General features: G+C 53.4%; 1 protein-coding gene across 1 annotated transcript; it reads left to right on the top strand.

Annotated features, from left to right (window-relative positions):
- On the top strand, positions 1-7,931 carry DLL1 (delta like canonical Notch ligand 1). The gene is made up of 11 exons (XM_043888415.1): positions 1-135; positions 326-622; positions 1,268-1,328; positions 1,560-1,817; positions 3,540-3,600; positions 4,088-4,218; positions 4,315-4,484; positions 4,632-4,848; positions 5,934-6,729; positions 7,099-7,216; positions 7,310-7,931. Exons 1-11 carry the CDS (start codon positions 82-84, stop codon positions 7,313-7,315), a joined length of 2,169 nt encoding a protein of 722 aa, XP_043744350.1. The 5' UTR covers positions 1-81; the 3' UTR covers positions 7,316-7,931.
- Positions 7,932-25,794: the final 17,863 nt, after the last annotated feature.

The raw sequence follows: 25,794 nt of genomic DNA, 5'->3' as shown, positions 1-25,794 counted from the left end.
TTCCTGCTCCAGCGTCCCCTGACGACTTCGGAAGACAAGGCGGGGGGACGCCAGGGGGGCCGGCGCCGCGGGCGGTGCACCATGGGCGGGCGGTGCGCCCTGGCCCTCGCCGTTCTCTCGGCTCTGCTGTGCCAGGTCAGCTGCCGCGCGGGGCCCCGGGGCCGCGCCGTCGGGTGGGCAGTCAGCTGGGCGCCCCGGCGGCCTGTGGCGTCGGGGGGGGGGGGGGACCCCGGGGAGCGGGCCGCGCCGGGGGCAGCGCCCAGGGAAGGACGCGGCCGGGCGGGATCCCCGCGCCAGGCGCTCCACGCGTTCGGCTCGCCCGCAGGTCTGGAGCTCCGGGGTGTTCGAGCTGAAGCTGCAGGAGTTCGTCAACAAGAAGGGGCTGCTGGGGAACCGCAACTGCTGCCGCGGGGGCGCGGGGCCGCCGCCTTGCGCCTGCAGGACCTTCTTCCGCGTGTGCCTCAAGCACTACCAGGCCAGCGTGTCCCCCGAGCCGCCCTGCACCTACGGCAGCGCCGTCACCCCGGTGCTGGGCATCGACTCCTTCAGCCTCCCAGACGGCGCGGGCGCGGACCCCGCCTTCAGCAACCCCATCCGCTTCCCCTTTGGCTTCACCTGGCCGGTGAGCGCCGCATCTGAGGGCGCGGGGCGGGCGGGGAGGACGGGGAGGCCGCGGCGCGGCTGGGGGGGGTGCCCGGGCCGGTGGGCGCCACGCTCTGCGGGGCCCTGGGGCACCGCCTCCACGCCCGGGTGACTTACAGGCGGTGGCAGCGGCGAGGGGGTGGTGCGCGGGGTGACAGCCAGGGTAGAGTGAGGCGGAGAGGCCGAGGTCCTGGGACATTTCCGTGTCCGGTCTGCGCCGAGCCGCGGAGTTGAAAGGACCCCTTCACGTGGGAGAATCCCAGTTCCGCAGCTCCTGGACCGGCCGGTTGTCAGTCGCCCTCGCAGCCTGGCCGCCCCCAGCGCCTCTCCCTGGCTCCTTCCCCAGAAGACTGCACACAAGCCCCTCCAGCCCCGCCTGCTCCGCGGTCTTCTTTCTTTCTTTCAAACGCGATATCCTGTATTAACAGGCTGAAAAAACATGTCAGGAAACCACTCTTGAAAGTTGTTCCATATCCTTAAGGAAAGTGAAATCAGGCAAGAGAGGTACACAGACCCTCCCCAGGACACGCTGCGCACGGATCTGCAGCCACTCGGTTGCCCGGGATCCTTTGATTCTTTTGTAAACAGTTCTGGTTTGTCTTCTGTCTTTCTGTCCTTCCTCCAGGGAACCTTCTCTCTGATCATTGAAGCTCTCCACACAGATTCTCCTGATGACCTTGCAACAGGTACAAACAATCCCCCCCAAACTCCCAAACTATGTGAACTGCTTCCCTAGTTAGTATGTATTTGACTTCAAATCTTCCTGGAAACAAGTGTCTACGCCTTTCATTCTGCCAGTTCTTCTGGGAGGTCCAGGAGAAGGGTTAAGCCTCCCTACCTGGCATCCTTTCCTTCTCCCCAATTCCCCAAGCTTCGGGGTTCTCAGTCAGAACCAACGGGGCATCCTCTTTCTACAGAGAACCCAGAAAGACTTATCAGCCGCCTGGCCACGCAGAGGCACCTGACGGTCGGCGAGGAGTGGTCTCAGGACCTGCACAGCAGCGGCCGCACAGACCTCAAGTACTCCTATCGCTTTGTGTGTGATGAGCACTACTTCGGGGAAGGCTGCTCCGTCTTCTGCCGCCCCAGAGATGACGCCTTCGGCCACTTCACCTGCGGGGAGAGAGGGGAGAAAGTCTGCAACCCTGGCTGGAAGGGCCAGTACTGCACAGAGCGTGAGTCCCAGGGAGGGAGGCCACCGCCCTCAGCTTGTTCCCCCAGGCCTGCACTCCTGAGCAGGGGGGCATATTCTCGGGGCTGCTGGGATCCTGTGATTTTAGCCCCAGGGAGACGTTCTGGGGGGTGGAAACTGGGCCAGGGAGCCAGAGAGATTAGTTGAGACCTCATAGTCAGCCAGAGGCGGGTTGGGGTCGACTCAGACGTTGTAACTTCCGCAATGGGAAGCTGCCTTTCTTAATCAGGGAGGATTTTGGACACAGGGCCAGGGGTCAGGAAGTAAGCCAAAGGGAAGGGAGGGAGGAAGGAAGGGAGGAACAGAGAGGAGGCTGTGTGCAGGGCATGCTTTTACCAAAGGAGTTCTCTTTGCGAGACAGCGTCTCATTGAAGAGAGCTTCATTCTCTCCAGAGTTGGTGTGCTCGGCCTCTCTGCAGAGCCAGTGTATTTAAAAACATCTCACTGTTTGTGACAGTTTCACTTGTGGGGGACGTGAGTCTGCCAGCTCTGCCTGGGGAGGGGCTCGCTTGCCCTGTTGTGGGGTGCTCACAGCACCCTACCCGGGAAGGAAATACCTTCACAGGAGTGACTCTGGCCCTGCCTGCCCGCAGCTCTGTGTTCTCACAGGTGCAGGCTGCGGGACCCGGGTGGCTCCTGGGCCTAGTTCAGCTGGACCCCAGGTGCCTCACTGCCCCCCGCCTCACTCCAGGTCTCCCCAGAGTCAGGTGGGGAGCTTCCCCCAGAAACGCCAGGGCACCTCCTCCTGCCCAGAGCCCAGGAACCTTCTCCTGTAGGGTAGAACCCCTCACTGGGAGGGGCACTTTCTCAGTTCTGATTTGGTCCTGCCTCCAGCGTCATGGTTGCTCAGCCCGCTCAACTTTCGGCTCCTTTGAGCTTGCCTTGGCCCGAGCTGGCTCTGTTGTCCTGAAAACTTGTGGGGCGGCTCGTTAATGAGTCTCCTCGCCAGGAGAAGGAAGCCAGCCCAGAGCCTCAGCCTCCAGCACGGCCCCCTCCCCCCGCCCCCCCCCCCCCCCCCCCCCCCCCCCCCGGGACCTCAGGCTTGCCTGCTGCCTCCCTCCTGGCTACCCACCCTCTCCTTCGCCGTGGGGTAGCCATAAACTTAAACTTTTTTCTTCTTATTCAAACACTGGAGTCTCTCCCTGCCCCCAGCTCGCGCGTGCCATCGATTAGATCTCTCCGGGGATAGGCGGCTGGGACGCACGCCTGTTCCCATTGGCGGAAAGGGTGCACGTGCATGTGTGTGTGTGTGTGTGTGTGTGTGTACATGCTAGGGGTGTGTGTGTGAGGGGTGGGGGCTTGGGGTGTGAGGGGGAGGCCGGTATTGTTGCACTGGGGCAGCTGCTGGGAGAGAACAGACAATAGAGCAGCTGTCTTGCCCTGGTACTCTGCATACCAGCTGTCCACCCTTATCTACACACACACTTTCTGGGTATTAAGAGGTGGAGCTTTGTGCATAGAATTGGGAAGTGGGGGAGGAGGAGGGGGAAGGACTTCTGACCCTCTCTTAGAAGAAAAGGGGCCTGTGGGGGTGGGGGCTTCCGCGCTCTTTTGTCCTTGAGCTGCTGTGTTAAGAAGAATGCTCCTCTCGCTGAGTAAAGTCCGATGCCAGGGCCGGGGGCTCGCTGGCCCGCTGGGCACGGCTCACAGCTCCCTCGTACTGGAGCGCTCTGGTGGGCTTGACCCCGTGCCTTTCCTCTTGCAGCCATCTGTTTGCCAGGGTGCGATGAGCAGCATGGGTTTTGTGACAAGCCAGGGGAATGCAAGTAAGTTTGCAAAAGTTGCTTCTTTCTTTTTCTTCTTGTCCTTTTACACCTAGTGTATTAGCAAAGTGTTTCTAGATGATCCTTTGAAAAACTCAGGTAAGATTAGCTGTTTGCGGGGTGGGGGAGCTTTTTGTTCTGGTGTTTCTACTTAATACATACCTGGACAGTTGTTGAATCAAGGTAGTCATTCACCTAAGCTACTCAGTGGCTGTGGAACTTACAGATGAGATTTTAAAAGAATTGGCAGAGAAAAAGAGAGTGTTTAGTAGGTTAGAATCACCTAGAGATGCTGCCCTGGTTGACCCTCATGCCGAATCAGACCCTCTGAGGCAGGACTGAGCTGTCCTTGGGGTTTAAAGATCCTGAGGACCACCCAAGCCTCATGAGGACCAGCAGTGCTGGTGCTGTTGGAGGTGACGTCTTGTGCTCAGGGAAGGTGTTGCTGTGAACCCAGCAGCAGCGTCCACTGACTGTCCTCTCTCCTAAGGTGCAGAGTGGGCTGGCAAGGCCGGTACTGCGACCAGTGCATTCGGTACCCAGGCTGTCTCCACGGCACCTGCCAGCAGCCCTGGCAATGCAACTGCCAGGAAGGCTGGGGGGGCCTTTTCTGCAACCAGGGTAAGCTTCTGCCCCCGCAGCCTTCCTGCCTGGGCTCGGTCACAGGCGAGGACGTCTCCCGCATCTCTCCTCCTCTCCCCGTCTCCACCCTTGCAGACCTCAACTACTGCACGCACCACAAGCCCTGCAGGAACGGGGCCACCTGCACCAACACGGGCCAAGGGAGCTACACGTGCTCTTGCCGGCCTGGGTACACGGGGGCCAACTGTGAGACGGAGGTGGACGAGTGCAGCGCCGGGCCTTGCAGGAACGGAGGGAGCTGCACGGTGAGTCCAGCCACCGCCGGCTCTCCCGTCGAGCTGGGAGCCCTGGTTTGAGACAGACTGTGTGAGCCGGGAGCCCTGGTTTGAGGCAGATCGTGTGGGTCCTTGGGAGCGACTAGGAAAGCTTTCTTTGTCTTCTCCATTACTCAGGACCTTGAGAACAGCTACTCCTGCACCTGCCCACCCGGCTTCTACGGCAGGGTCTGCGAGCTGAGTGCCATGGTGTGTGCCGATGGCCCCTGCTTCAATGGGGGCCGGTGCTCCGACAACCCCGAGGGAGGGTACACCTGCCGCTGCCCTGCGGGCTTCTCCGGCTTTAATTGTGAGAAGAAGATGGATTCCTGCAGTTCCTTGCCTTGTTCCAATGGTAAGGGGGCCGCCTGACCCACCTGAGACTTTGTCTGGGGGTCCACATTGATGAGAAGCATGTGGGTTTAGTTTCAAGCTGAGTTCATCACTGTGAGCTGCCTTGAGTCTCAGAAGCCTTTTTGTCTGAACAATGAGAAACTTCAGAGAAGTCTTATCCTTGAGTCTGGAAACGCCCAGGGAGCTAGAAAGGCAGGCAGGAGCGTCCCTTCCCTGCAGGACCGGCTCGGGCGGAGATGCAGTGACTCGCTTGCAGTCCTGCGGCCCCTCAGGGGCTCGAGACCCCAGTGTCGGTGGGTCCACCCTCGCAACAGCCCAGCCGCTGCATGTTTAGGGGCCAGCCCAACTCCGCTTGGTCAGCAAGCAGAGCCGGCTGGTGAGACTGCGTGGTCTCCACGAGTGGGCGGGATGCCCCACGGAAACCCACGGGCAGGGGCAGCTGGGCCCAGACAGTCCAGACCGTCTTGGGTGCTTCCGCACTGAACATGATCGTGGACAAGAGAGGAATCACCTTGCTTTGCTCTCCATGTGCTCTACAGGCAGCCCTGGGGTCAAGCTCTTTCTCCGGTTTGTTTCCAGCCATTGAACCAATAGAGCATTGGATGCTTAATCTTTAGAGAGGCAAAATAAGGAGGGTTAGCAGACTTGGCTCTGGAAGGACAAAGACCCATCCCTAGCCCCCTCCCTTCCTTTCTTCTTTTCTCTTTCTTTCTGTTTCAATTCTTGCTCTTCACTAACTGAAACCACAGCAAGCGCATCGTCCTCTTTAAGCCTCGGTTTCCTCATCTGTGAACTGGGTCCTCTGCTGGCTTGCTGTGAAGATGAATTCAGCAGTGCAGGCGAAGCGCTTTGCTTGGGGCATGTCAGGAGGTGTCAGCCTGTATTTTTTATGTAATTTGCGGTTTTGGGCCAGAACCCTGCCTCCTGCCCACCCCTGCCATGGGCTGGCATGTGACGCGTGTTGTCTCAGTGCTGGCCTCTGTCTGGCCCACCTCTCTCTGCTCTGGTGTGCGGCCCGGTGGCAGAGGCAGCAGCTGCCCCAGGACGTTTCCCAGGTGACAAGCCGCCACCCTGTCTATGTCCCAGGTGCGCAGTGCGTGGACCTCGGCGACACATACATCTGCCGCTGCCAGGCCGGCTTCTCCGGGAGGCACTGTGACGACAACGTGGATGACTGTGCCTCCTCCCCGTGTGCCCACGGGGGCACCTGCCGGGACGGCGTGAACGAGTACTCCTGCACCTGCCCCCCCGGGTACACGGGCAGGAACTGCAGTGCCCCCGTCAGCAGGTGTGAGCACGCACCCTGCCACAACGGGGCCACCTGTCACGAGCGGGCCTTCCGCTACCTGTGTGAGTGCGCCCGGGGCTACGGGGGCCCCAACTGCCAGTTCCTGCTCCCCGAGCCGCCCCCGGGCCCCGTGGTGGTGGACCTCACGGAGAAGTACGTGGAGGGCCAGGCCGGCCCGTTCCCCTGGGTGGCCGTCGGGGCGGGTGTGGTGCTGGTCCTCACGCTGCTGCTGGGCTGTGCCGCCACGGTGGTGTGCGTGCGGCTGAGGCTGCAGAAGCGCCGGCCCCCCGCAGACCCCTGCCGGGGGGAGACAGAGACCATGAACAACCTGGCCAACCGCCAGCGGGAGAAGGACATCTCTGTTAGTGTCATCGGGGCCACACAGATCAAGAACACCAACAAAAAGGCAGACTTTCACGCCGAGCCCGGCGCGGAGAAAAACGGCCTCAAGGCTCGAGACCCCGCCGTGGGCTACAACCTGCTGCAGGGCCTCAAGGGTGCTGCAGCCACGGCGGACCCCCACGGCAAGCGTGATGCCAAGTGCCAGCCCCAGGGCTCTGTGGGGGAGGAGAAGGGCACCCCGACACTCAGAGGGTGAGTGCTTCGGTCTGGAGGGGGCACATGGGGAGGCCAGCTGGGCAGGGGGCCAGCTGGAGAGGGTGCCCCGACACCCGAGGGGTGTGCAGGACAGGCTGGGCAGGGGGCCAGCTGGAGAGGGTGCCCCGACACCCGAGGGGTGTGCAGGACAGGCTGGGCAGGGGGGCCAGCCGGGGAGGACACCGTGAAACCCGAGGGATGGGCAGGAAAGCCTGGGCAGGAGAGCCAGCTGAAGAGGGCACCCCGACACTCAAGGAATGTGCAGGATAGGCTGGGCAGGGGGGCCAGCTGGGTGTGTTCCTTCAAGCTCTGGTCATTTTCCTGTTCAAAAATGTTTTTGTGTATTGACTTTCATTTTCCCTCTAGTGGAGAAGCATCTGAAAGAAAAAGGCCGGACTCTGTGTACTCTGCTTCAAAAGACACAAAGTACCAGTCAGTGTATGTCATATCCGAGGAGCAGGACGAGTGTGTCATCGCCACTGAGGTCAGAGAGGGCTTGCGGGGCCCGCCTGCAGCCAGGGAGCCAGAACGGAGCCTCCGGCCTGCGCTAACCACCCCTGTCTCCTGGGCCCTCTAGGTGTGACGTGGAGGTGACGGGGCAAGTTCCGTTTCTGCAGAACAAGGTGTCGGCCCCGACGATGCTGCTGGGAGGAGCGGGCATGCTCCTGACTGCTGCTGGAAGCCAGGTCCTCTTCCTGCCAGGGTGGCGGGCGCTCCTGCGGCTGCTGCTCTGCCTCTAGGACGTTTCCATTGCACTATGGACAGTTGCTTTTATAAAATATATATTTAAATGAATGGACTTGATCACTACGTAAGAAGCACGCACTGCCTGAAGTGTATATTTTGGATTCTTATGAGCCAGTCTTCTCTTGAATTAGAATCACAAACACTGCCTTTATTGTCCTTTTTGATACTAAAATGTGTTTTTCTAGGTGGAAAAAATGTGCGTTATTTTTTGGACTTGTAAAAATATTTTTCATGATATCTGTAAAGCTTGAGTATTTTGTGATGTTCATTTTTTTATAATTTAAATTTTTGGTAAATATGTACAAAGGCACTTCGGGTCAATGTGACTATATTTTTTGTATATAAATGTATTTATGGAATATTGTGCAAATGTTATTTGAGTTTTTTACTGTTTTGTTAATGAAGAAATTCCTTTTTAAAATATTTTTCCAAAATAAATATTATGAATAACATCCAGAGGTGTGCTTACTCACCCCTCCTCCGAGTACACTCACCTAAGACCCTGAGGACAGACTCGGCCTCTGCTGTTTGCGTAGTTTCATTGAATTGATGACGAGCAACTTCCCTTGCTCCTCTGCCCCTCAAAGAGCCCTCCGGGAGTTGCCATCAGGATGAAGAAGGGGCAGGTGCCTTGCTGTGGACTGTCTTACTCCTAAGCAGCCCCTGGACTCCAGGGCAACACGAGGCCCGAGCCCCTGCGCCTCCTGTCTGGTCGGAGCCGAGAACCCTGGAGCTGGTCACCTTCCTCTGAGCCTTACTTTCATCAGGATTGGAACAAGCCTCATTTTGGATTAAATATCTGTGAAGCACTTCAGTGTTGCCATGGCAAAAGCTTTTGGTCCTAGAATACTACTTATCCATCCATTTGTTTGTGGGTTTATTTGTAGCGAATTCAGCCACAGGACAAACAGCAAGGACAGAAATCCTGTCTTCCTGAGTGGTTGGTCACTACCTGCCAGGTGCCTGCTCCTCCTGAATTGTCTCATGGATCCCCAAGAGCTCCGTTGTGGCTTCCTTGTATGGCCGAGGAGACGGAGGCTTGGGGTGTGGAGTTACTCGGGGCTGGTCAGGGGCGAAGTCGGTTCAGATCTGGGCATCTGGCTCCAGATCCGAGTGCCATCATTGTTTGTCACAAACGCAGCTTCTTGTTGAGAATGAGATGGGAGTTAACAGACCCCCACCGCTGGAGCAGTTTGGTGGTTCTGAAGGATCTGTGTGGATGGTCAGCTCTCTAAGACAAGTTAGTGTTGGGGTGAAGTGGTTTATTTCTGGGGTTGGAGGGAACGGTCAGAGGAAAGAGGTTGCCTTTGCCCAGTGACCATGATGAATTTATTTCTGGACTCTTCCTGTGGAGGATGGTCAGTCTTCAAGCCCACCCGCGTGTGCATAGAGGATGGAGACCAGGAAGCTACATCAGGCCAGACAGTACCCAGAAGCCCCCTGGCTGGGGCTCCTGCCTCCGAGACACAACCCCATCCATCCCGTCGCTCTGGCTGGCTGTTGTGGAATAACTGCTCAGGGAGGGACTCCAGCAGAGTGACTTCATCCATGGAGAGCTATCAGCATCAGGCCCGAGTGTGGCCAGGGAAGACTGAGGCTTCGAAACCTCTTCTGCCTTCGAACTGCCCCCTGCTTCCTCTAAGGGGTAGCAGCATATTCTGGAGTAAGTGAGGTTTCTTTCAACAGTCTACAGGATCTGGTGAAAAAGTGGGATAAACTCAGTCCTGTTGACTCTTGTTAACCTGGAGTCATTCATAGCTTCCTCTCACCTTCAGAAGTGTCCTGACTTGGATAATAAATGCATATCTATTTTCAAGAATATGGAATTTTCTGGGATTCTTGTGAAGTCCATTCAATGAAAGAACCTCCATGTACTTAAAAATAATCTCACTTTCATCTTCCCCACCTTCTAGTAAAATCAGGGAATAAATTCATCTTTCATCTGGGCAAACAAGTAACCTGACTGAGAGCGAACTGGAGACTTAAAGATGCAGCTTTGGAATTGCCAGCTGTCTGGGCACGTGCTTCCCAAGGTCCCTTCTGAGACTGACGTTTTAATTTGACATTTAACCAGATGGTCCCTCAGCTTTCAGGGTTTATGTCATTTGCAATGGGAAATTTAGGTACACTGATGAAAAACATCCATATAAACACATGGGTATTTATCGACCAGCTGTGATCTACCACACAAGAGACGCCCAGCATGATCAGCCTTGGGGCATGTCCTCCAAGGAGTCCGCTGGGAACCAGGCAGGCAGGAGCAGTGATGACTGAGACGAGGAGGTGAAAAGGCGGGTCCCTGCGGCAGGGGTGAAGCTGGTGCTGGACCTGGCCCTCGAGTTCTGAGGAGCACCCGAGCGTGGGTGACCCCCGCCCAGGGGCCCGCCTGCAGACCTCAACCCCATGTTCCACATGCCACCTTCTGGGGCTGTAGTGAGACCAGTAAGTAAGGTGAGGCTCACATCCTTTTCCTTAGGCCTTTTCCTTTAACTTTTCATATGGACATACTTTTGGACTTACGGAAATGTTGTGAGTGTAGTGCAGAGAGTTCTCATTATGACGATGGTTGTCACATCCATCCTCCTTCCATCCTACCTGGTCGGCCTCTGCAGTGACGAGTGGGCCCTTCCTATCCTCAGTGTAGGGAGAATAACTGCTGTTATTCTTATTCAGAGGCTCATGGGCCGTTGCTGCCCAGGGTGGGGTGGTTCCCGTTCCTGCCGGCTCCTCAGCTGAACCCACGTTCCCGGGTGTGTCTTACTTTCAGGCTCACAGACCCTCCTGGCTCGGCCCTGGAACCAGCTCCTCTCAGTAACCCTGGTTTCTCATTTGCGTGTTTGTGAACCTGAAAGCAGTCAGTGGCTGAGATGTAAACAGTATGACCTGTGCTCAAACCCCAAACAGGCCCAGGAGAGATCAAAACCCACACACCTGCTCTATGTCGTTGAGCAGTCAGCCAACAACACCCTTGTTGTTCAGTCACTCAGTTGTGTCAGATTCTTTGTGACCCCATGAACAGCAGCACGCCAGGCTTCCCTGTCCTTCACTATCTCCCGGAGTTTGCTCAAGTTCATGTCCCCTGAGTCGGTGATGCCATCTAACCATCTCATCCTCTGCCACCCCCTTCTTCTTCTCCTCTTGCCCTCAATCTTTCCCAGCATCAGGATCTTCTCCAATGAGTTGGTTCTTTGTATCAGGTGACCAAAGTATTAGAGCTACAGCTTCAGCATCAGTCCTTTCTTCCAGTGAATATTCAGGTTTGATTTCCTTTAGGATTGACTGGTTTGATCTCCTTACTGTCAAGGTACTCTCAAAACTCTTCTCCAGCTGCATAGTTCAGAAGCATCAATTCTTCAATGCTCAGCATTCTTTATGGTTCAGCTTTCACATCTGTACGTGACCATTGGAAAAACCATAGCTTTGACTATAAGGACTTTTGTTGGCAAAGTGATGTCTCTGCTTTTTAATACATTGTCTGGGTTTGTCATAGCTTTTCTTCCAAGGAGCAAGTGTCTTTTAATTTTGTGGCTGTGGTCACCATCTGCAGTGATTTGGGAGCCCAAGAATATAAAATCTGCCATGTTTCTACTTTTTCTCCTTCTATTTCCCATGAAATGATGGGACCAGATGTCATGATCTTAAGTTTTTTGAATGTTGAGTTTTAAGCCAGCTTTTTCCCTCTCCTCTTTCACCTTCCTCAAGAGGCTCTTTAGCTCTTCTTCACTTTCTGCCATAAGGGTGGCATCATCTGCATACTTGAGGTTATTGATATTTCTCCCTAAAATCTTGATTCCAGCTTGTGCTTCATCTAGCCTGGCATTTTGCATGATGTACTCTGCGTAAAATTTAAATAAGCAGGGTGACAATATACAGCCTTGACGTACTCCTTTCCCAATTTTTAATCAGTCCATCATTCCATGTCCGGTTCTAACTGTTGCTTCTTGACCTGCATACAGGTTTCTCAGGAGACAGGTAAGACAGTCTGGTATTCCCATTGCTTTAAGAATTTCCATATTTTGTTGTGATCCACAGAGTCAAAGGCTTTAGTGTAGCCAATGAAGTAGTGGTAGATTTTTTTTTTAATTCCCTTGCTTTATTTATAACCAAATGGATGTTGGCAATTTGATCTCTGGTTCCTCTGCCTTTTCTAAACCCAGCTTGTACACCTGGAAGTTCTTAGTTCATGTACTGTTGAAACCTAGCTTGAAGGATTTTGAGCATTATTTTGCCAGCATGTGAAATGAGCCCAACTATGTGCTAGTTTGAACATTCTTTGCATTGCCCTCCTTTGAGATTGGGATGAAAACTGAACCTTTCCAGTCCTGTAGCCACTGCTGAGTTTTCCAAATTTGCTGGCATATTGAGTGCAACACTTTCACAGCATCATCTTTTAGGATTTGAATTAGCTCAGCTGGAATTCCATCACTTCCACTAGCTTTGTTCATAGTGATGCTTCCTAAGGCCCACTTGACTTTGAATTCCAGGATGTCTGGCTCTAGATGAGTGACCATGGTTATCCGGGTCATTAAGACCTTTTTTGTATAGGTCTTTTTCAACACCATGGAGGAAGTATTTTGTCAAGAAAACTGAACTTGAATCTGACCAGATGTCTTGATCTAGTTACCAGTTTAAAGGAGTTCAGGGGCCTGAGGACACAGTCAGGACATCACTAGGATCTACTTGGCAAAAGGAGAAGGACCAGGGAACCCACAGATTAGAAGCAACTTGGTTAAAAAACAGTTTAAAAATTTCACAAGCCACCTGGATGAATGTAAATGCTGATAAGGCGTTTTAATGATATTAAATAGCACTTGTAAATTACTGCTACATTGAACAGAGAAGGGTACTTAACTTTTAGAGAAAACTCTGAAATATTATGAATGAAACAATACTGTGTCTGGGATTTGCTTAAAGACAACGAGAAAGGTTGCTGGCAATGGGTGGGGAGCCCGTGAAACGAGAAGCCCGGCAGCTGGCAGCAGCGGAGCGGAGTGGGGTGCGTGTGGGGCTGCACCGTCCTCTCCTCCTATGCACGGGCAGAAACTTACCATAAGGGAAGCGTTACAATGACACGCTTACTGGTGTGTGTGCAACGCTGTCTCTTGTAGAAGTGCGTGCACCACACAGTGGTCTTCAGGGAGTCTTTCTGTCTCTGACAAGAAGCCTTGTGAGACCAAACGATCGAATCCAACAGATAGAGATGCAACGGGTTTGCTCAGGGCTTTCGGGCTGGATCCAGGCTCTGCCCTCACTGGCTGGGCTCGGAGACAGCCTGCACTGCTGAACAGTGATGCTCTTCCTCGGGCAGTTCTGCAGGACCCTGCTTTCCATGCACCTCTGGAGGCTCCCAAAGCACAGACCAAGAGTGTCGCTCCTACTAAAACCAGCTAATGTCTTCCGGCTGCTTTTAGCATAATCTGCACAGACCTACCTTGGTCTGTCGTCTCAGTGTGACCCAGCTCCTGAAGGTCTTTCTGCCTCCCTTTGTATTGTCCTCCCCACGGTCCATTCAGCTCGCAGCTCTGGCCACTCCGGCGGCTGGACGTGGCTCTGCACCACCCCCCACCCCTGCCCAGTCCCAAGCCTCCACCGCCACCTACCACTTGCGGGCCCTCTTGGCCCTCGAGCTGGCAGAGCCTGTGGGCAGCGAGAACCCAACCGGGCTGTCCGCCAAGGCACCTGGGCTGGCCCAGCGCTGCCCTCCAGCTGGCCTGCAGCTGAGGTGTGTGAGCAGTGATTGTGGACGGTGTGTGTCCCTGGGACCAGCCAGGGCTCCCACTGCCTCCAGGCCCACCCTGGAGCTTGAGCGAGTGCTGTCGCGTGTGTGCACACTCACCTGCACGGGAGGGAAGTGTGTCTGAGTTTGTGAGGACTGGTCATGACAGAGGTTTTACTCCTACTGTCACTGGTACTTTGGGACCACAGCATGAAGCCAAACATAGATATTATCTGGGGGGAGACTATATTCCTTTGTTTTTATATAAATAAATGGTCACCTAGACACAAATGTGCTATGAGGATATTTGCTTGGTATCCAGCAAACAAAGCCATATGCATTTAGCAATTTCTCAGGGTATGAATTTTATAGAAAACCTATAGGGAAGTTAAGTGTTTTTCCTAAAGGGCAGCTGGGTGTCTATAGAAACATCAAGAAGAGTGGGATTGGCACTTGGGCTGAGCTGGGGCCTCGGATGTGGGACGTACAGGCTGTGCTTCTGTTGACATCAAGCCTCTTGTGACAAGTGTAGACACCCCAGTACATTCGACAATGTTAGGTATTGGTCGTTTGGAAGTAATTCAGAGGTAAACTTCTTAAAGATGGTATGTGTCCAGGCAGAATATTAGCATTTCCCCCAGAACTACCTTGAATGACATCCATTTGCTCGAATAAACATTTCCGTTTTGGAGACACTTATCTGGCTGGCATCACCCTGGGAGGCGCAGCTGATGTCATTCTTGCCTTTTTTTGCTAAAAAAAAACTTGAAAAACAACACTCTCCCTTTCTCATCTTTCTCGTTTCTTAAGGAAACATCCACTGCCCCGCATCTGGCTTCTCCAATTCCATATTCTGGAGATTACAGTCCTAAAAGAAACGAGAATGGGGTCCCTGAAGGTGCCAGCCTGACTCAGTGCTTAAAAAGTACGGCAACACAGACTCAGGGTCTTCCTTTTCTAATGCACACAAAGAAACAGCAAAGTGTCAGTAACAGCACTCCTGACACGGGAACTGGGTCAGGGTAAGAGGAGAGAGTCCAAAGCTGCCGGGAGATTTGTGTGGGATCGGAAGACTGGCTGGCCTGGCAGCAGGTTGTTGGGGTGACTGCATTTCCTTGTGATGTGACCTCTGAAAACCCCGGAAATGTCGAGTGGGAAGAAGTATGAAGACCTAGAATGCTATGAGGTCAGGTTTGAATTCTCTGCCATCAACTTCTGCTGGTGACGTCTGTGCTGTGTACATACTGGGCTTTACCTCTCACATGCTCACATCAATATTAGCAAAATGTTAGTAAATTTTTAAGTTAACTTGAATTTTAACATGACTGGATCAGAAAGGAGAATGTGTTCATCTTGGGCACTTGACAAAAGCCATCATGACTGTGAACTCACCTTTGGAGACGGAACTGGCTGAGGGTTCCTGCCGCTTTCAGGGCACAGCGGTGCCGCGCGTGGCTTTGGCCAGATGTCTCAAGTCACCTGCCCTTGCACAGAAGCGACCTGTGATGTGCTCTCACGGCATCAGCGACGTTTCCACGGTCCCCTCGGGCTGAGCTCCTGCATCTCAAGTGGGAGGAAGCGCCTTCTGTGTTTGCCACTCACGGACACGTGGCCTGTGCAGACGACTCCAAGAATCAGAGTGGATGCCCGGGACTTGTGGCTTTCAGCCCTTCCTTAGAAGCTTAGAAACAACTTGGTAATAAAAAGTCAAGTTAAATGCAATACTTAAAAGGGCATGCTTATGAGTGGAAAACATCTGAAATTCAGGAGGAGTTTCAGTTGAGATGAAAAAGGCAGGTGAGGTTCCTTTCTGCTTCTCTTGACCCAGGAGAGGGAAGGAGGTTGGTGAGCCTTTGCACTGCTGTCCGGACCAGCAGAGGGAAGGGTCCCAACTGCACAATCCTGGCCTGGCAGAACCGTGGGCACTGGGCTGTAGGGGACGGTCTGACCGGGAGACGCAGGGCAAGGGGTGGGGCCCCCTCCGAATGCGGCAACAGCCCCTCCTGGCCACTTCTGCCTTCCTGGAGGAGACGCTGCCCTTGGTCCCAGTTTTCAGGCCTCTCTGCTGACTCTCACCCTGTTCTGATGGCATAACTTGCTTCCCAGCCCCAATCGGACTCTGTGGAAGGTAGGGCTGTTCCATGTGACTGAGAAAGGGAGGTGGGCTTTGTCCTCCACAGCTCGTGGTGAAGCCACCTGTGAGTCTGTCCTGGTGGCTGCGTTTCCCTGAATGGATTTGGTATGTCCCCAGGTGAACACACTGATACTAACAAACCGACCCAAACAGAACTTGGAGGTTATGTGTTCACCTTTCTTCCCTTCCTGCTCATTCCAAAGCCAAGGATGCTATTTTTATTTATCTACTGTTTCAGGTGATCTTTGGGTGGCTCTCCTTTGACGGTCCGGGAGGTGTCCCTTGGGGTGTGAGGCAGCTGGACCCTCCTGGTCTCCGAGGCTTTCTTCTGTCCTCAGTGGGATGAGCCTGGCAGTTGGAGGAAGACTGTTGTACTCCTTAGCTGTGCCCTCATATATTTGCTCTACCCTGTTTGTAGACATTTGATAGCTGTCAGTCTAAATAATCTTTCATTGAACATCTTTGTGCATAAGTGCTTGTGATTGTGTCATTTATTCATTATGATAAATTTCTAGAATTGAAATTCATTTGCCAAAGGAAATAAACATTTAAAGACTCTATCCATTTATAAATTTCCACTAGAAAATTTGTACCAATTTATAATCCCGCCAGTTCTTCAGCAACAAAATGAATCATGATTAAGAAATTAATTCCCCAGTTTGATTAGTGAAAATAGTGATTGGAATTAATCTACTTTATCTATTCAGTGGTGGCACCTGGCACCTGCTGTCCACAGGGAGGACCCACTGTGTGTTGGATGTTTCATAGACATTTTAAAGGGTGGAATAGTTCCTTCCTTTCCCCATGATACAGAAAGGTCACGGGTTCAGTGAAGGACCTGGCAGGCCAGCCGCTGAGGAGTGAGGGCTGGCGTCCCGTGACAACATCCCTTCCTCAGACCCTCCCAGCGTGTCTACAGTCTGCAGTCTGTGTGGCTTGCATTTTCTTCATAGGTGGGTGTACTTTTGTCTTAATTTTTCTAAACAACTATATTTGCAGTACAATCACTATGTGATATGGCACACACATGGTAAACCCTGTTGTGTGAGTATTGAGAAATGTGCACATTCACGAGAACAGCTGCACAGTCAAGATGGAGGACCCATGCTCCCATCACCCCAAAGGCCCTGTGCATAACCTCTGCTTTGGGTCAGCTGACTCCAGTAACAGAGGTGCTGGGAGTTCACGCATGTGGACCCTTCCTACTGTGCTGGGTCTGTCTCTGCTCACATGTATTGTATGTCTCTTTTCCTTGTTTAGAAATTTTGTAAGAATTTTTCCACCCAAGCCTCCCACCTGGGGGAGGTAAAAGGACTCCTGCTTTACCTATGCCCATGTGGAAATTGGCCACTGCACAGTTTGTCCTTGGCCAGCCTGGCCACCGACTCAGTCTTGGCTCAGAGAAGCTGCACGCAGCATGGATGCTGGCCCCTGGTATGGGTGCTGATCCCTGGTGTGGACGCTGGTCTCTTGGTATGGACGCTGTCCCCGGAATGGACGCTGGTTCTTAGTATGGGTGCTGGTCCTTGGCATGGACGCTAGTCCCCAGTGTGGATGCTAATCTCTGGAATGGATGCTGATTCCTGGTATGCACATTGGTCAGTGGTCTGGACGCTGGTTCTTAGTATGGGTGCTGGTCCCTGGCATGGACGCTAGTCCCCAGTGTGGATGCTAATCTCTGGAATGGATGCTGATTCCTGGTATGCACATTGGTCACTGGTCTGGACGCTGGTTCTTAGTATGGTTGCTGGTCCTTGGTATGGGTGCTGATCCCTGGCATGGATGCTGGTCCTTGGCATGGGTGCTGGTCTCTGGCATGGACGCTAGTCATTGGTGTGGACACTGATCTCTGATATGGATGCTAATCGCTTGTTTCAGCCTTCTTTTCCCATCTATGCCTGCTCCTGGGGGCCTGTCTGTGGCTGCCATCAGTACCTTGCCTATTGGGCCCCTTCTGCTTCTGAAGCCAGCTCCCTCTCTCTGTTGAGGGCCAGCCCTTGGTGGAAGCAGGGTTTCTGGTGCAGTTGGGAGAATAGGACAGGAGCGGCCGAGGAAGTGGCCTCTTCTAAGCACTTCACAGAGGGATTAGGAAGCAGGCGTGGCACCCCTGCTGGTCCTCATGGTGTCTGGGTAAATCTTCATCAGTTGGCACCTGGAACAGGTCATGGGGTGAATGGTTGGGAAATGGTTGGGGGGTAGGATGAGGGCTCCAGCTGAGGGCGTCAGGACCAGTGGGAGGCCCAGAGAGCAGTTTTCTTTGGGTGAAATAAATGACGTTCTACAAATTAGCCAGCTCCCCACCTGCTCCCACCCCCCACCCTCCTGGTTGTTAGCAGAGAAGATATACAGCCACCCCTGCAGCATAAAGCAGCTGCAGTTCTGGGTAGCGATCCTAGAGAGTTTCTCCCAATAGTGCTGCCTCACCCTTCCTGGCCTTGCTCCACGCACCTCATATCCTCGGGAACTTACAGTTTTTAAGACATAAAGTCACCTGTTTAGACAGATCATCTCATGAAAGAAGAGTTCTGCCCTGGTTCATTTCATCTGAATTCAGTTTGCATCAGAGTTCTTGGGCTCCCCTGCCCCTCCCGCTGGGGCCCAAAGCTCTGGACACCTCACCGCAGGCAGCAAGGGTCGGCCGTGAGGCTGCCTCTGGGCCTCAGACCCGGCATTGCTTCACTGTGGTTTTTAGGGTTCCGCTGTAAGCATAGGCTCAGTGTCACAGCCTGGTCCTCCCGTGGACCTTGAGCCCAGCTGCTCTGGGCTTTGCCAACCCCAGGCAAGCACAGAAGACAAGCCCCTGGCCCCTGGTGGCATCAGAGCTCCCGGCCTGTGGCTTTTGCCAGCTGACGTTGCGACGCAGGGCTAGGTCTGCTTCGCTGGGGTGTCAGCAACAGGAGAGCTTGGAAATACTCGCTGGACAGAGAAACAAGTGAGATTTGGTGGCCTGTCATCCTACCTGGGCCTGGATGGCAGTTAGATGGCAGTTTTGCCTTTTGGTCAGAAAAGGAGCAAACCTGAGGGCCAGGAGTTCTGTTCTAGCAGCGCTGGCCACCCAGTCACTCCTTCTGAGAAGCCCTCGCTTCTCAGGGGTGAGAAGCATCTCACCGCCCCTGCAGCTGGGGCGACGGGCAGACGTCGAGCCCACACCAGGAGCCCAGAGGAGCTACCAGGTGGGCTCATGAGCCTAGGATGGCCGTGGCACCGGCCGCACGTGAGGTGGGGACATTGGTCACTCACGGGATGCTGGCTTGAGTTCTGGTATACTGAACACCTGCCCCCAGGTTATTTGCACCTGATACAGTGAGATGCAGTTTGAACAATTCTTCATGCATGATTATGGTTCAAGACATCTGACCACACTAATTATTAATAAATTTGGCTGTTATCACAAACCACCTTTTGATGTTGTGCCGTGAAGCCCCACATAAGCAAAGCATTACTATGCAGAAATAGAAGATTCAGGAGCGGGCACTGAAAACTGCACAGAAGTCTAGTTGTGCTTTGACAGGTGTCTGTGGTCAGAGGGAAGCGGTTTCAGAATGACAGTGACTGTCAGCGCCGGGACCAGAAGTGAAAGTGGCAGGAGCTGCTGCAGCGTCAGCGGGAAGAGGGTCAGCCGCTCGCCAGCAGCTTCCTGCCCACCGTCCCGAGCTCAGTGAGTGCACAAGGGTGATGCCGAGGGCCCCGCCTGGGGCCAGGGCCTCCCCACCGCCCTTTTAGATTGAGCCTCCAACCTGCCCTTCACACAGCCACCCAGAGCCAGGGTCCCTGCTCTGCACCGAGTGCGTTTCATTTAATCCTTATTCTCACGTGTGGAGGTTGAAGTCCAAGGTCCCAGCGCCAAAGAGACCAAATCCCAGAGGTTTCTGAGCCTCCCTCACCACACAGCTTCCTGGTGGCCAGGGACAGTGTTTAAATAAACACCTTTCCAGAAGGATTTGTATGTAAGGCCATAGTTCTCAGATTCTAAGAGGGGGACACGGTTTCCACGCCATCAACAAGGAAACAAGACTGGTCCGCCCGCCCCTGTCCGCGGTGACTGCCTGGCCCCTGACGGCCCCACTCATCTGCAGACCCCCCCATCTGGATGGAGCGGCCCAGGGGAGCTGCCAGTTTGTAACTTGTGCAGCCGGTCTCCCCTCCCCAGGCCTGGCCTCTCTGCGGAAAAGCGCTCTCTGGTGCCGGTCTGATCCTGAAGAGAGGAAGAAGGGGCCTGGAGCGAGGCCAGGATACGGGCTGATGGGAACTGCTTCCCTCCCACTGCAGCCCCAGCCTCTGTGCTGCTTCATGGGCAGCGAGAGGTCACTACTGGTCCCTGCTTAGTTAGGTGTGTTAAGTGCTCCACCTGTTAGGTGTGCTGAGTGCAATGCATTTTCAGGCTAGTCTTCTCAGCAAGTCTTCCTTCCAGCATCAAAGCCCCTTGGGTCCTGGGATTAGCCTCCTGGAAAGGTTCAGACTTTACCTGGAGTAACAATAGCTCTTGCCCTGGGCTGTGCTGGGCTGGTACTCGGCCCTGGGTTAGGGGCTTTATAGATGAAAAATTGAGGTGCACGGGGGTTCAATCACCAGGTTTCACAGCTCATGAGTGTCAGGCAGTCACGAGACCCAGGCCCTCCAGACTTGACTGGGAACCATACGCACGGGCGCTGAGACGCCGTGATGATCCCGGTCGTTGGCTGTATACTCCATGCTGACAGCCTGCTGTCTCCACAGGAAATCCAACAACCTCTAGAAAGTTGGGAAATTCTAGGAAATAGGTTTTGACCTCTTGTTATACTTTCACTTTCTCGCTTTGGTTTACTGAGGAAGTGAAAATTCCAAATTAGCATGTGACACTCATTCAGATCATTGGGGTTTGTGTTTGTGCATTTTCCCACAAAACTGGCAGGAAAACACAACCCACAGGAAACTTTATTGCTCCAGGCTCACTTCGGGGGAAGGACATGTGCCCCAGGAGACTCCATCCAAGTGGCTGGACTAGACACAGCGAGAGGGCCTCCCGGTGGCCATTTGCTATTCTGCCCGCCTGTGACCTCGTGACCTTCCATGGTCCTGGTCACCCTGAACTTGGCGTCTTCCATGGTGGGTGCTCAGCAACAACTGGCAGAATGATGCAGGTGGAACAGACTCCTTCCCGCTGTCCTTTCCACCTCCCAGCATCCTAGAATTAGAACCCAGCGAACAGTTAGGTGAAGGGCATCAGCTTCATGGATGATAGAAACTGAGGCAATTCAAAGAGATCATTAAAAAGTTACCTAGATCAAGGATGTGGTGGACAGAAGAAGGCCCAGAGCTGTCGGCCTCCGGAGCCCCCGAACTCGTGAACGTGCTGCTTCCTGTGGCAGCAGGACCTGCCCTTGTGATCAGCTGAGAACGTCGGGACGGGAGGTGATGCTGGGTCACTGGGTGGCCCAGCGTACTCAGTTCAGTTCCGTTCAGTCCCTCAGTCGTATCCGACTCTTTGTGATCCCATGGACTGCAGTATGCCAGGCCTCCCTGTCCATCACCAGCTCCCGGAGTTTACTCAAACTCATGTCCATTGAATCGGTGATGCCATCCAACCATCTCATCCTCTGTCGTCCCCTTCTCCTCCTGCCTTCAATCCTTCCCAGCATCAGGGTCTTTTCAAATGTGTCAGCTCTTTGCAACAGGTGGCCAAAGGCTTGCAGTTTCAGCTTCAGCATCAGTTCTTCCAATGAATATTCAGGACTGATTTCCTTTAGGATGGACTGGTTGGATCTCCTTGCTGTCCAAGGAACTCTCAGGAGCCTTCTCTAACACCACAGTTCAAAAGCATCAATTCTTTGGTGCTCAGCTTTCTTTATAGTCCAACTCTCACATCCATACATGGCTACTGGAAAAGCCATAGCTTTGACTAGACAAAACTTTGTCAGCAAAGTAATGTCTCTGCTTTTTAATATGCTGTCTCAGTTGGTCATAACTTTGCTTCCAAGGAGAGAGCGTCTTTTAATTTCATGGCTGCAGTCACCATCTGCAGTCACCATCTGCAGTGATTTTTGAGCCTGAGAAAATAAAGTCTGTCACTGTTTCCACTGTTTCCCCATCTATTTGTCATGAAGTGATGGGACCAGATGCCATGATCTTAGTTTTCTGAATGTTGAGTTTTAAGCCAACTTTTTCACTCTCCTCTTTCACTTTCATCAAGAGGCTTTTTAGTTCTTCACTTTCTGCCATAAGGGTGGTATCATCTACATATCTGAGGTTATTGATATTTCTCCTGGGCATCTTGATTCCAGCTTGTGCTGCATCCAGTCCAGCATTTCTCATGATGTATTCTGCATATAAGTTAAAAAATTAGGGTGACAATATACAGCCTTGACGTACTCCTTTCCTGATTTGGAACCAGTCTGTTGTTCCATGTCCAGTTCTAACTGTTCCCTCTTGACTTGCATTCAGATTTCTCAGGAGGCAGGTGAGGTGGTTTGGTATTCCCATCTCTTGGAGAATTTTCCACAGTTTTTTGTGATCCACACAGTCAAAGACTTTAGCATAGTCAATAAAGCAGAAATAGATGTTTTTCTGGAACTCTCTTGCTTTTTCAATGATACAGTGGATGTTGGCAATCTGATCTCTGGTTCCTCTGCCTTTTCTAAATCCAGCTTGAACATCTGGAAGTTCATGGTTCATGTACTGTTGAAGCCTGGCTTGGAGAATTTTAAGCATTACTTTGCTAGTGTGTGAGATGAGTGCAACTGTGCGGTAGTTCGAGCATTCTTTGGGATTGCCTTTCTTTGGGATTGGAATGAACACTGACCTTTTCCAGTCCTGTGGCCACTGCTGAGTTTTCCAAATGGGCTGGTATATTGAGTGCAGCACTTTCACAGCATCATCTTTTAGGATTTGAAATAGCTCAGCTGGAATTCCATCACCTCCACCTACATTGTTCTTTGTAGTGATGCTTCCTAAGGCTCACTTAACTTTGCATTCCAGGATATCTGGCTCTAGGTGAGTGATCACACCATCATGATTATCTGGGTCGTGAAGATCTTTTTTATATAGTTCTCTGTGTATTCTCGCCACCTCTTCTTAATATTTTCCGCTTCTGTTAGGTCCATACTGTATCTGTCCTTCATTGTGCCCATCTTTGCATAAAACAGTCCCTTGGTATCTCTAATTTTCTTGAAGAGATATCTAGTCTTTCCCATTTTATTGTTTTCCTCTATTTCTTTGCCTTGATCACCGAGGAAGGCTTTCTTATCTGTCCTTGCTATTCTTTGGAACTCTGCATTCAAATGAGTATATCTTTCCTTTTCTCCTTTGCCTTTCGCTTTTCTTCTTCTCTCAGCAATTTGTAAGGCCTCCTCAGACAACCATTTTGCCTTTTTGCATTTCTTTTTCTGGGGGATGGTCTTGATCTCTGCCTCCTGTACAATGTCACAAACCTCCATCCAGTTCATCAGGCACTCTGTCTTTCAGCTCTAATCCCTTGAATCTATTCGTCACTTCCAGTGTATAATCATAAGGGATTTGATTTAGGTCATACCTGAATGGTCTAGTGGTTTTCCCTACTTTCTTCAATTTAAGTCTGAATTTGGCAACAAGGAGCTCATGATCTGAGCCACAGTCAGCTCCCAGTCTTGTTTTTGCTGACTGTACAGAGCGTCTCCATCTTTGGTTGAAAAGAACACAATCAGTCTGATTTCGGTGTCGACCACCTGGTGACGTCCATGTGTACAATTGTATCTTGTGTTGTTGGAAGAGGGTGTTTGCTATGACCACTGCGTTCTGTTGGCAAAGCTCTAGAGGGTCCTAATACAGGAGGAGGGGGGCAGGGGGTCAGTCAGGAGGTGGATGTGACTGTGGTAGCGGAGGTCAGGACAAGAGATGGGATGATGGAGGGGGGGCCAGGAGCCAAGCCAAAAGTGGCCTCTAGGAGCTGGAGGAGCAGGAAGGACTGGGCCCTGGAGGCCCCTGAAGACCAGCCCTGTGGACAGTGGGCCTTAGCCTAGGGGCCTGTCTCTGCCCTTCACAAGTGTGGTATGAGGCTTTGTTTGTTTGGAGTCATTTGTTACAGCAGCAAGAGGAAGTGAGTACTGGCTTCAGCTGGGGGCTGCAGACAGACAGGGGAGGTGAACCTGGCCCCGCCTCGCTCTGGCCTCACCAGCAGCCAGTGTCTGAGGCTGGACCCTCAGAGTGTATGTCCAGTGCCCCGGAGACCCTCACTCCAGACATCCTCTGGCAGGGAGAATTGCAGATAGGTCCACTTTAGTCTTTGCAGGAGCAGGCCCGGAACAGGGCGGGGAAGCCAGAGGGCTGCGGGAGGGGGGCTGGCTTGGGGCTGGGCTCTGCTGGCCGCGGGGTGGCTGGCCATGCTCAGACGTCCCAGGAGCCTTTGTCTCCGCAGCAGTCGGATGCAACCAAGCACACGCTCGAAAACCCAGAGCTTTTCTGCAGGAAAATGCTCAGTTCTTTCCAAAACGCCACGAGAACACTAATGATGGGAATAAATAACAGGTGCAGGGAGCAGCTGCTACTGATTCATGACACTTCTTTAAATATGTTTTCTGTAGAGGAACCAAGGGCTTTCAGAAGCATTTAGCTCTGAAATATTCAAGGAATGTTTCTTGCTTTTCCTTATGACAGCGACAGTTTTAGTATTTGTAAGCTGACTCATGAGACCTGCAGCAGAGCCAGAGAGGTGACAAGCTGGGGGCACCAGGCCGCGCGGCTCCTGCAGTTGCTGTGAAGTGGCATCTGGCCCTTCATGGCGTCTTTCTGAGATGGCAGTTGCCTCCTCTACAAGCCTAGGCTGAAACCACTGCCCGGAGCCACGTACACTGTGTGGGAGACACGTGCGGGTGTGGCCGGGTGACTTGGAGGCGGGTCTTGGTCTGGAGGTTCAGACATGGTGTGCCTGGCTCCTGAGATGCTCCCCTCCAGCCTGCATTTCTGGAGGGGTCTGTCCTGAGGGAGGGTGGGCTGCAGGCAGCACCCTCTCCCTGCCCACCAGCAGGGCCCTTTGTGTGGGCACTGGATGCGCAGAGCCAATAGCACTCTGTGCTCCTGGCAGAGATTCCCGGCCATGAGGCAGCTGTGAAGGGCCCTGAGCTCCCCGCATGGAGATGACAGGCCACAGTGTCCGCTGAGCTGGTCCCTGTGATCAGCTGGTTTCTGTACTCTTAGACGCTGAGCTACCAAGTGCCAAGAATTTCTACAAGATTTTCTCATTCACTTTTTTTGTACCTCCTGGAAGTGTGGTTAAGTTACTGGTTAAGTTCTTTGGTGTGAAGACTGTGAACAGGGCCCCGGCCCTGCCCGTGTTCAGAGTGAGGGCCGCACACACCCTCCTGGCGAGTCCTAGGCCGGCTCTCCAGGTTTGCAACAGCAGGGCTGGCTGCCTGCTCACTGCGGGTTCTAACCTGCTCAGAGCCGCGGGGTCGGATGCTTGAGACAGAGCCAGGAGCGTGCTCACCCCGTGGAGTTCACGCGCCAGGCACCCCGGGTCTCCACGCTGTGTTGTGCAGATAATAACCAGCGGCCAAGTCTCTGACTTTGAGTCAACACCTCCGCGCTTCCTCGGTGTGGAGAGCAGAGTCTAGTCTTGCCCTTGTCTGCTGTTTATCAGCTCAGCGTGAAACGGGAAGCTCTCTCATTAGTTCAAGCCACAGAGTCCCCCATTCCTGCCGAGGCCGTGTCCCTCTGGGGCCCAGGTAGTCCCGCGGGCTCCCCTCACCGAGCCCACTCAGCTTGTGCCCAAGGCAACTCACAGGGCAGTCCACAGGGGGACAGCATCCTGGGGCCCTGGGCAGAGAGGCCTGGCTGCAGGGTTTCCGGGGGAGGGCGTGGCCTGAGGGCCGTTCTGGAAGTGACTCTAACGCTGGTGCGTTGCAGGCTCTCGCCTTGGGGCAGCTGCCCTCCTTAGAACTGACTTGACGCTTTTCCCCTCCTGGGTCCTGGACCAAGTCCTGGGGCCGCCAGAGCACGCCCCTCGAGCCGGGCAGGTTTAAACGACAGCAGCATGGTCTTCCACCATTCTGCAGCCAGAGCCCAGTGTCAGGGCTGCCAGTGAGCACGGTCCCCCTGGAGGCTCTGAGGGTTTCTGTGCGGGCCCCCCACCCTGGCACCCAGGGCTCTGGGCTCAGGTGTCGTCACCTTGGCCTCTGCTCTGGCTCCATCTCCTCAGGGCCCCTCCCTGTGTGCCTCTCCTGCTACTGTGAGGACACTAGTCTGTGGGTCGAGGGCCATCCAGGGAGTGTGGGCCCCCCTCCATTCCGAATTGTCTGTAAAGACCCACTTTTTGCACAAGGTCAGGCTCTGAAGTGCTGGGCTTGAAGGGAGATCATTTAATTTACTGTAGATGTTGTCATTATGATTGATGAAATGGCTTTGAAAAAAAGAGTATCTGCTTTAAGGGCTTCCCAGGTGGCTCAGTGGTAAAGAAGCCACCTGCCAATGCAGGAGATGTAGGAAACTTGGGTTCGATCCCTGGGTTGGGAAGATC

This window comes from Cervus elaphus, chromosome 26 (assembly GCF_910594005.1).
Source record: "Cervus elaphus chromosome 26, mCerEla1.1, whole genome shotgun sequence".
Taxonomy (NCBI): Eukaryota; Metazoa; Chordata; class Mammalia; order Artiodactyla; family Cervidae; genus Cervus; species Cervus elaphus.
This window is presented reverse-complemented; position numbering and strand designations above follow the sequence as displayed.

Excerpts from the sequence above, each read along its gene's own strand:
- DLL1 (XM_043888415.1), top strand. The coding sequence starts at position 82 with ATGGGCGGGCGGTGCGCCCTGGCCCTCGCCGTTCTCTCGGCTCTGCTG. Across the intron at positions 136-325 it reads TCTCGGCTCTGCTGTGCCAG|GTCTGGAGCTCCGGGGTGTT; the intron begins GTCAGCTGCCGC and ends GCTCGCCCGCAG. Across the intron at positions 6,730-7,098 it reads GGCACCCCGACACTCAGAGG|TGGAGAAGCATCTGAAAGAA; the intron begins GTGAGTGCTTCG and ends TTTTCCCTCTAG.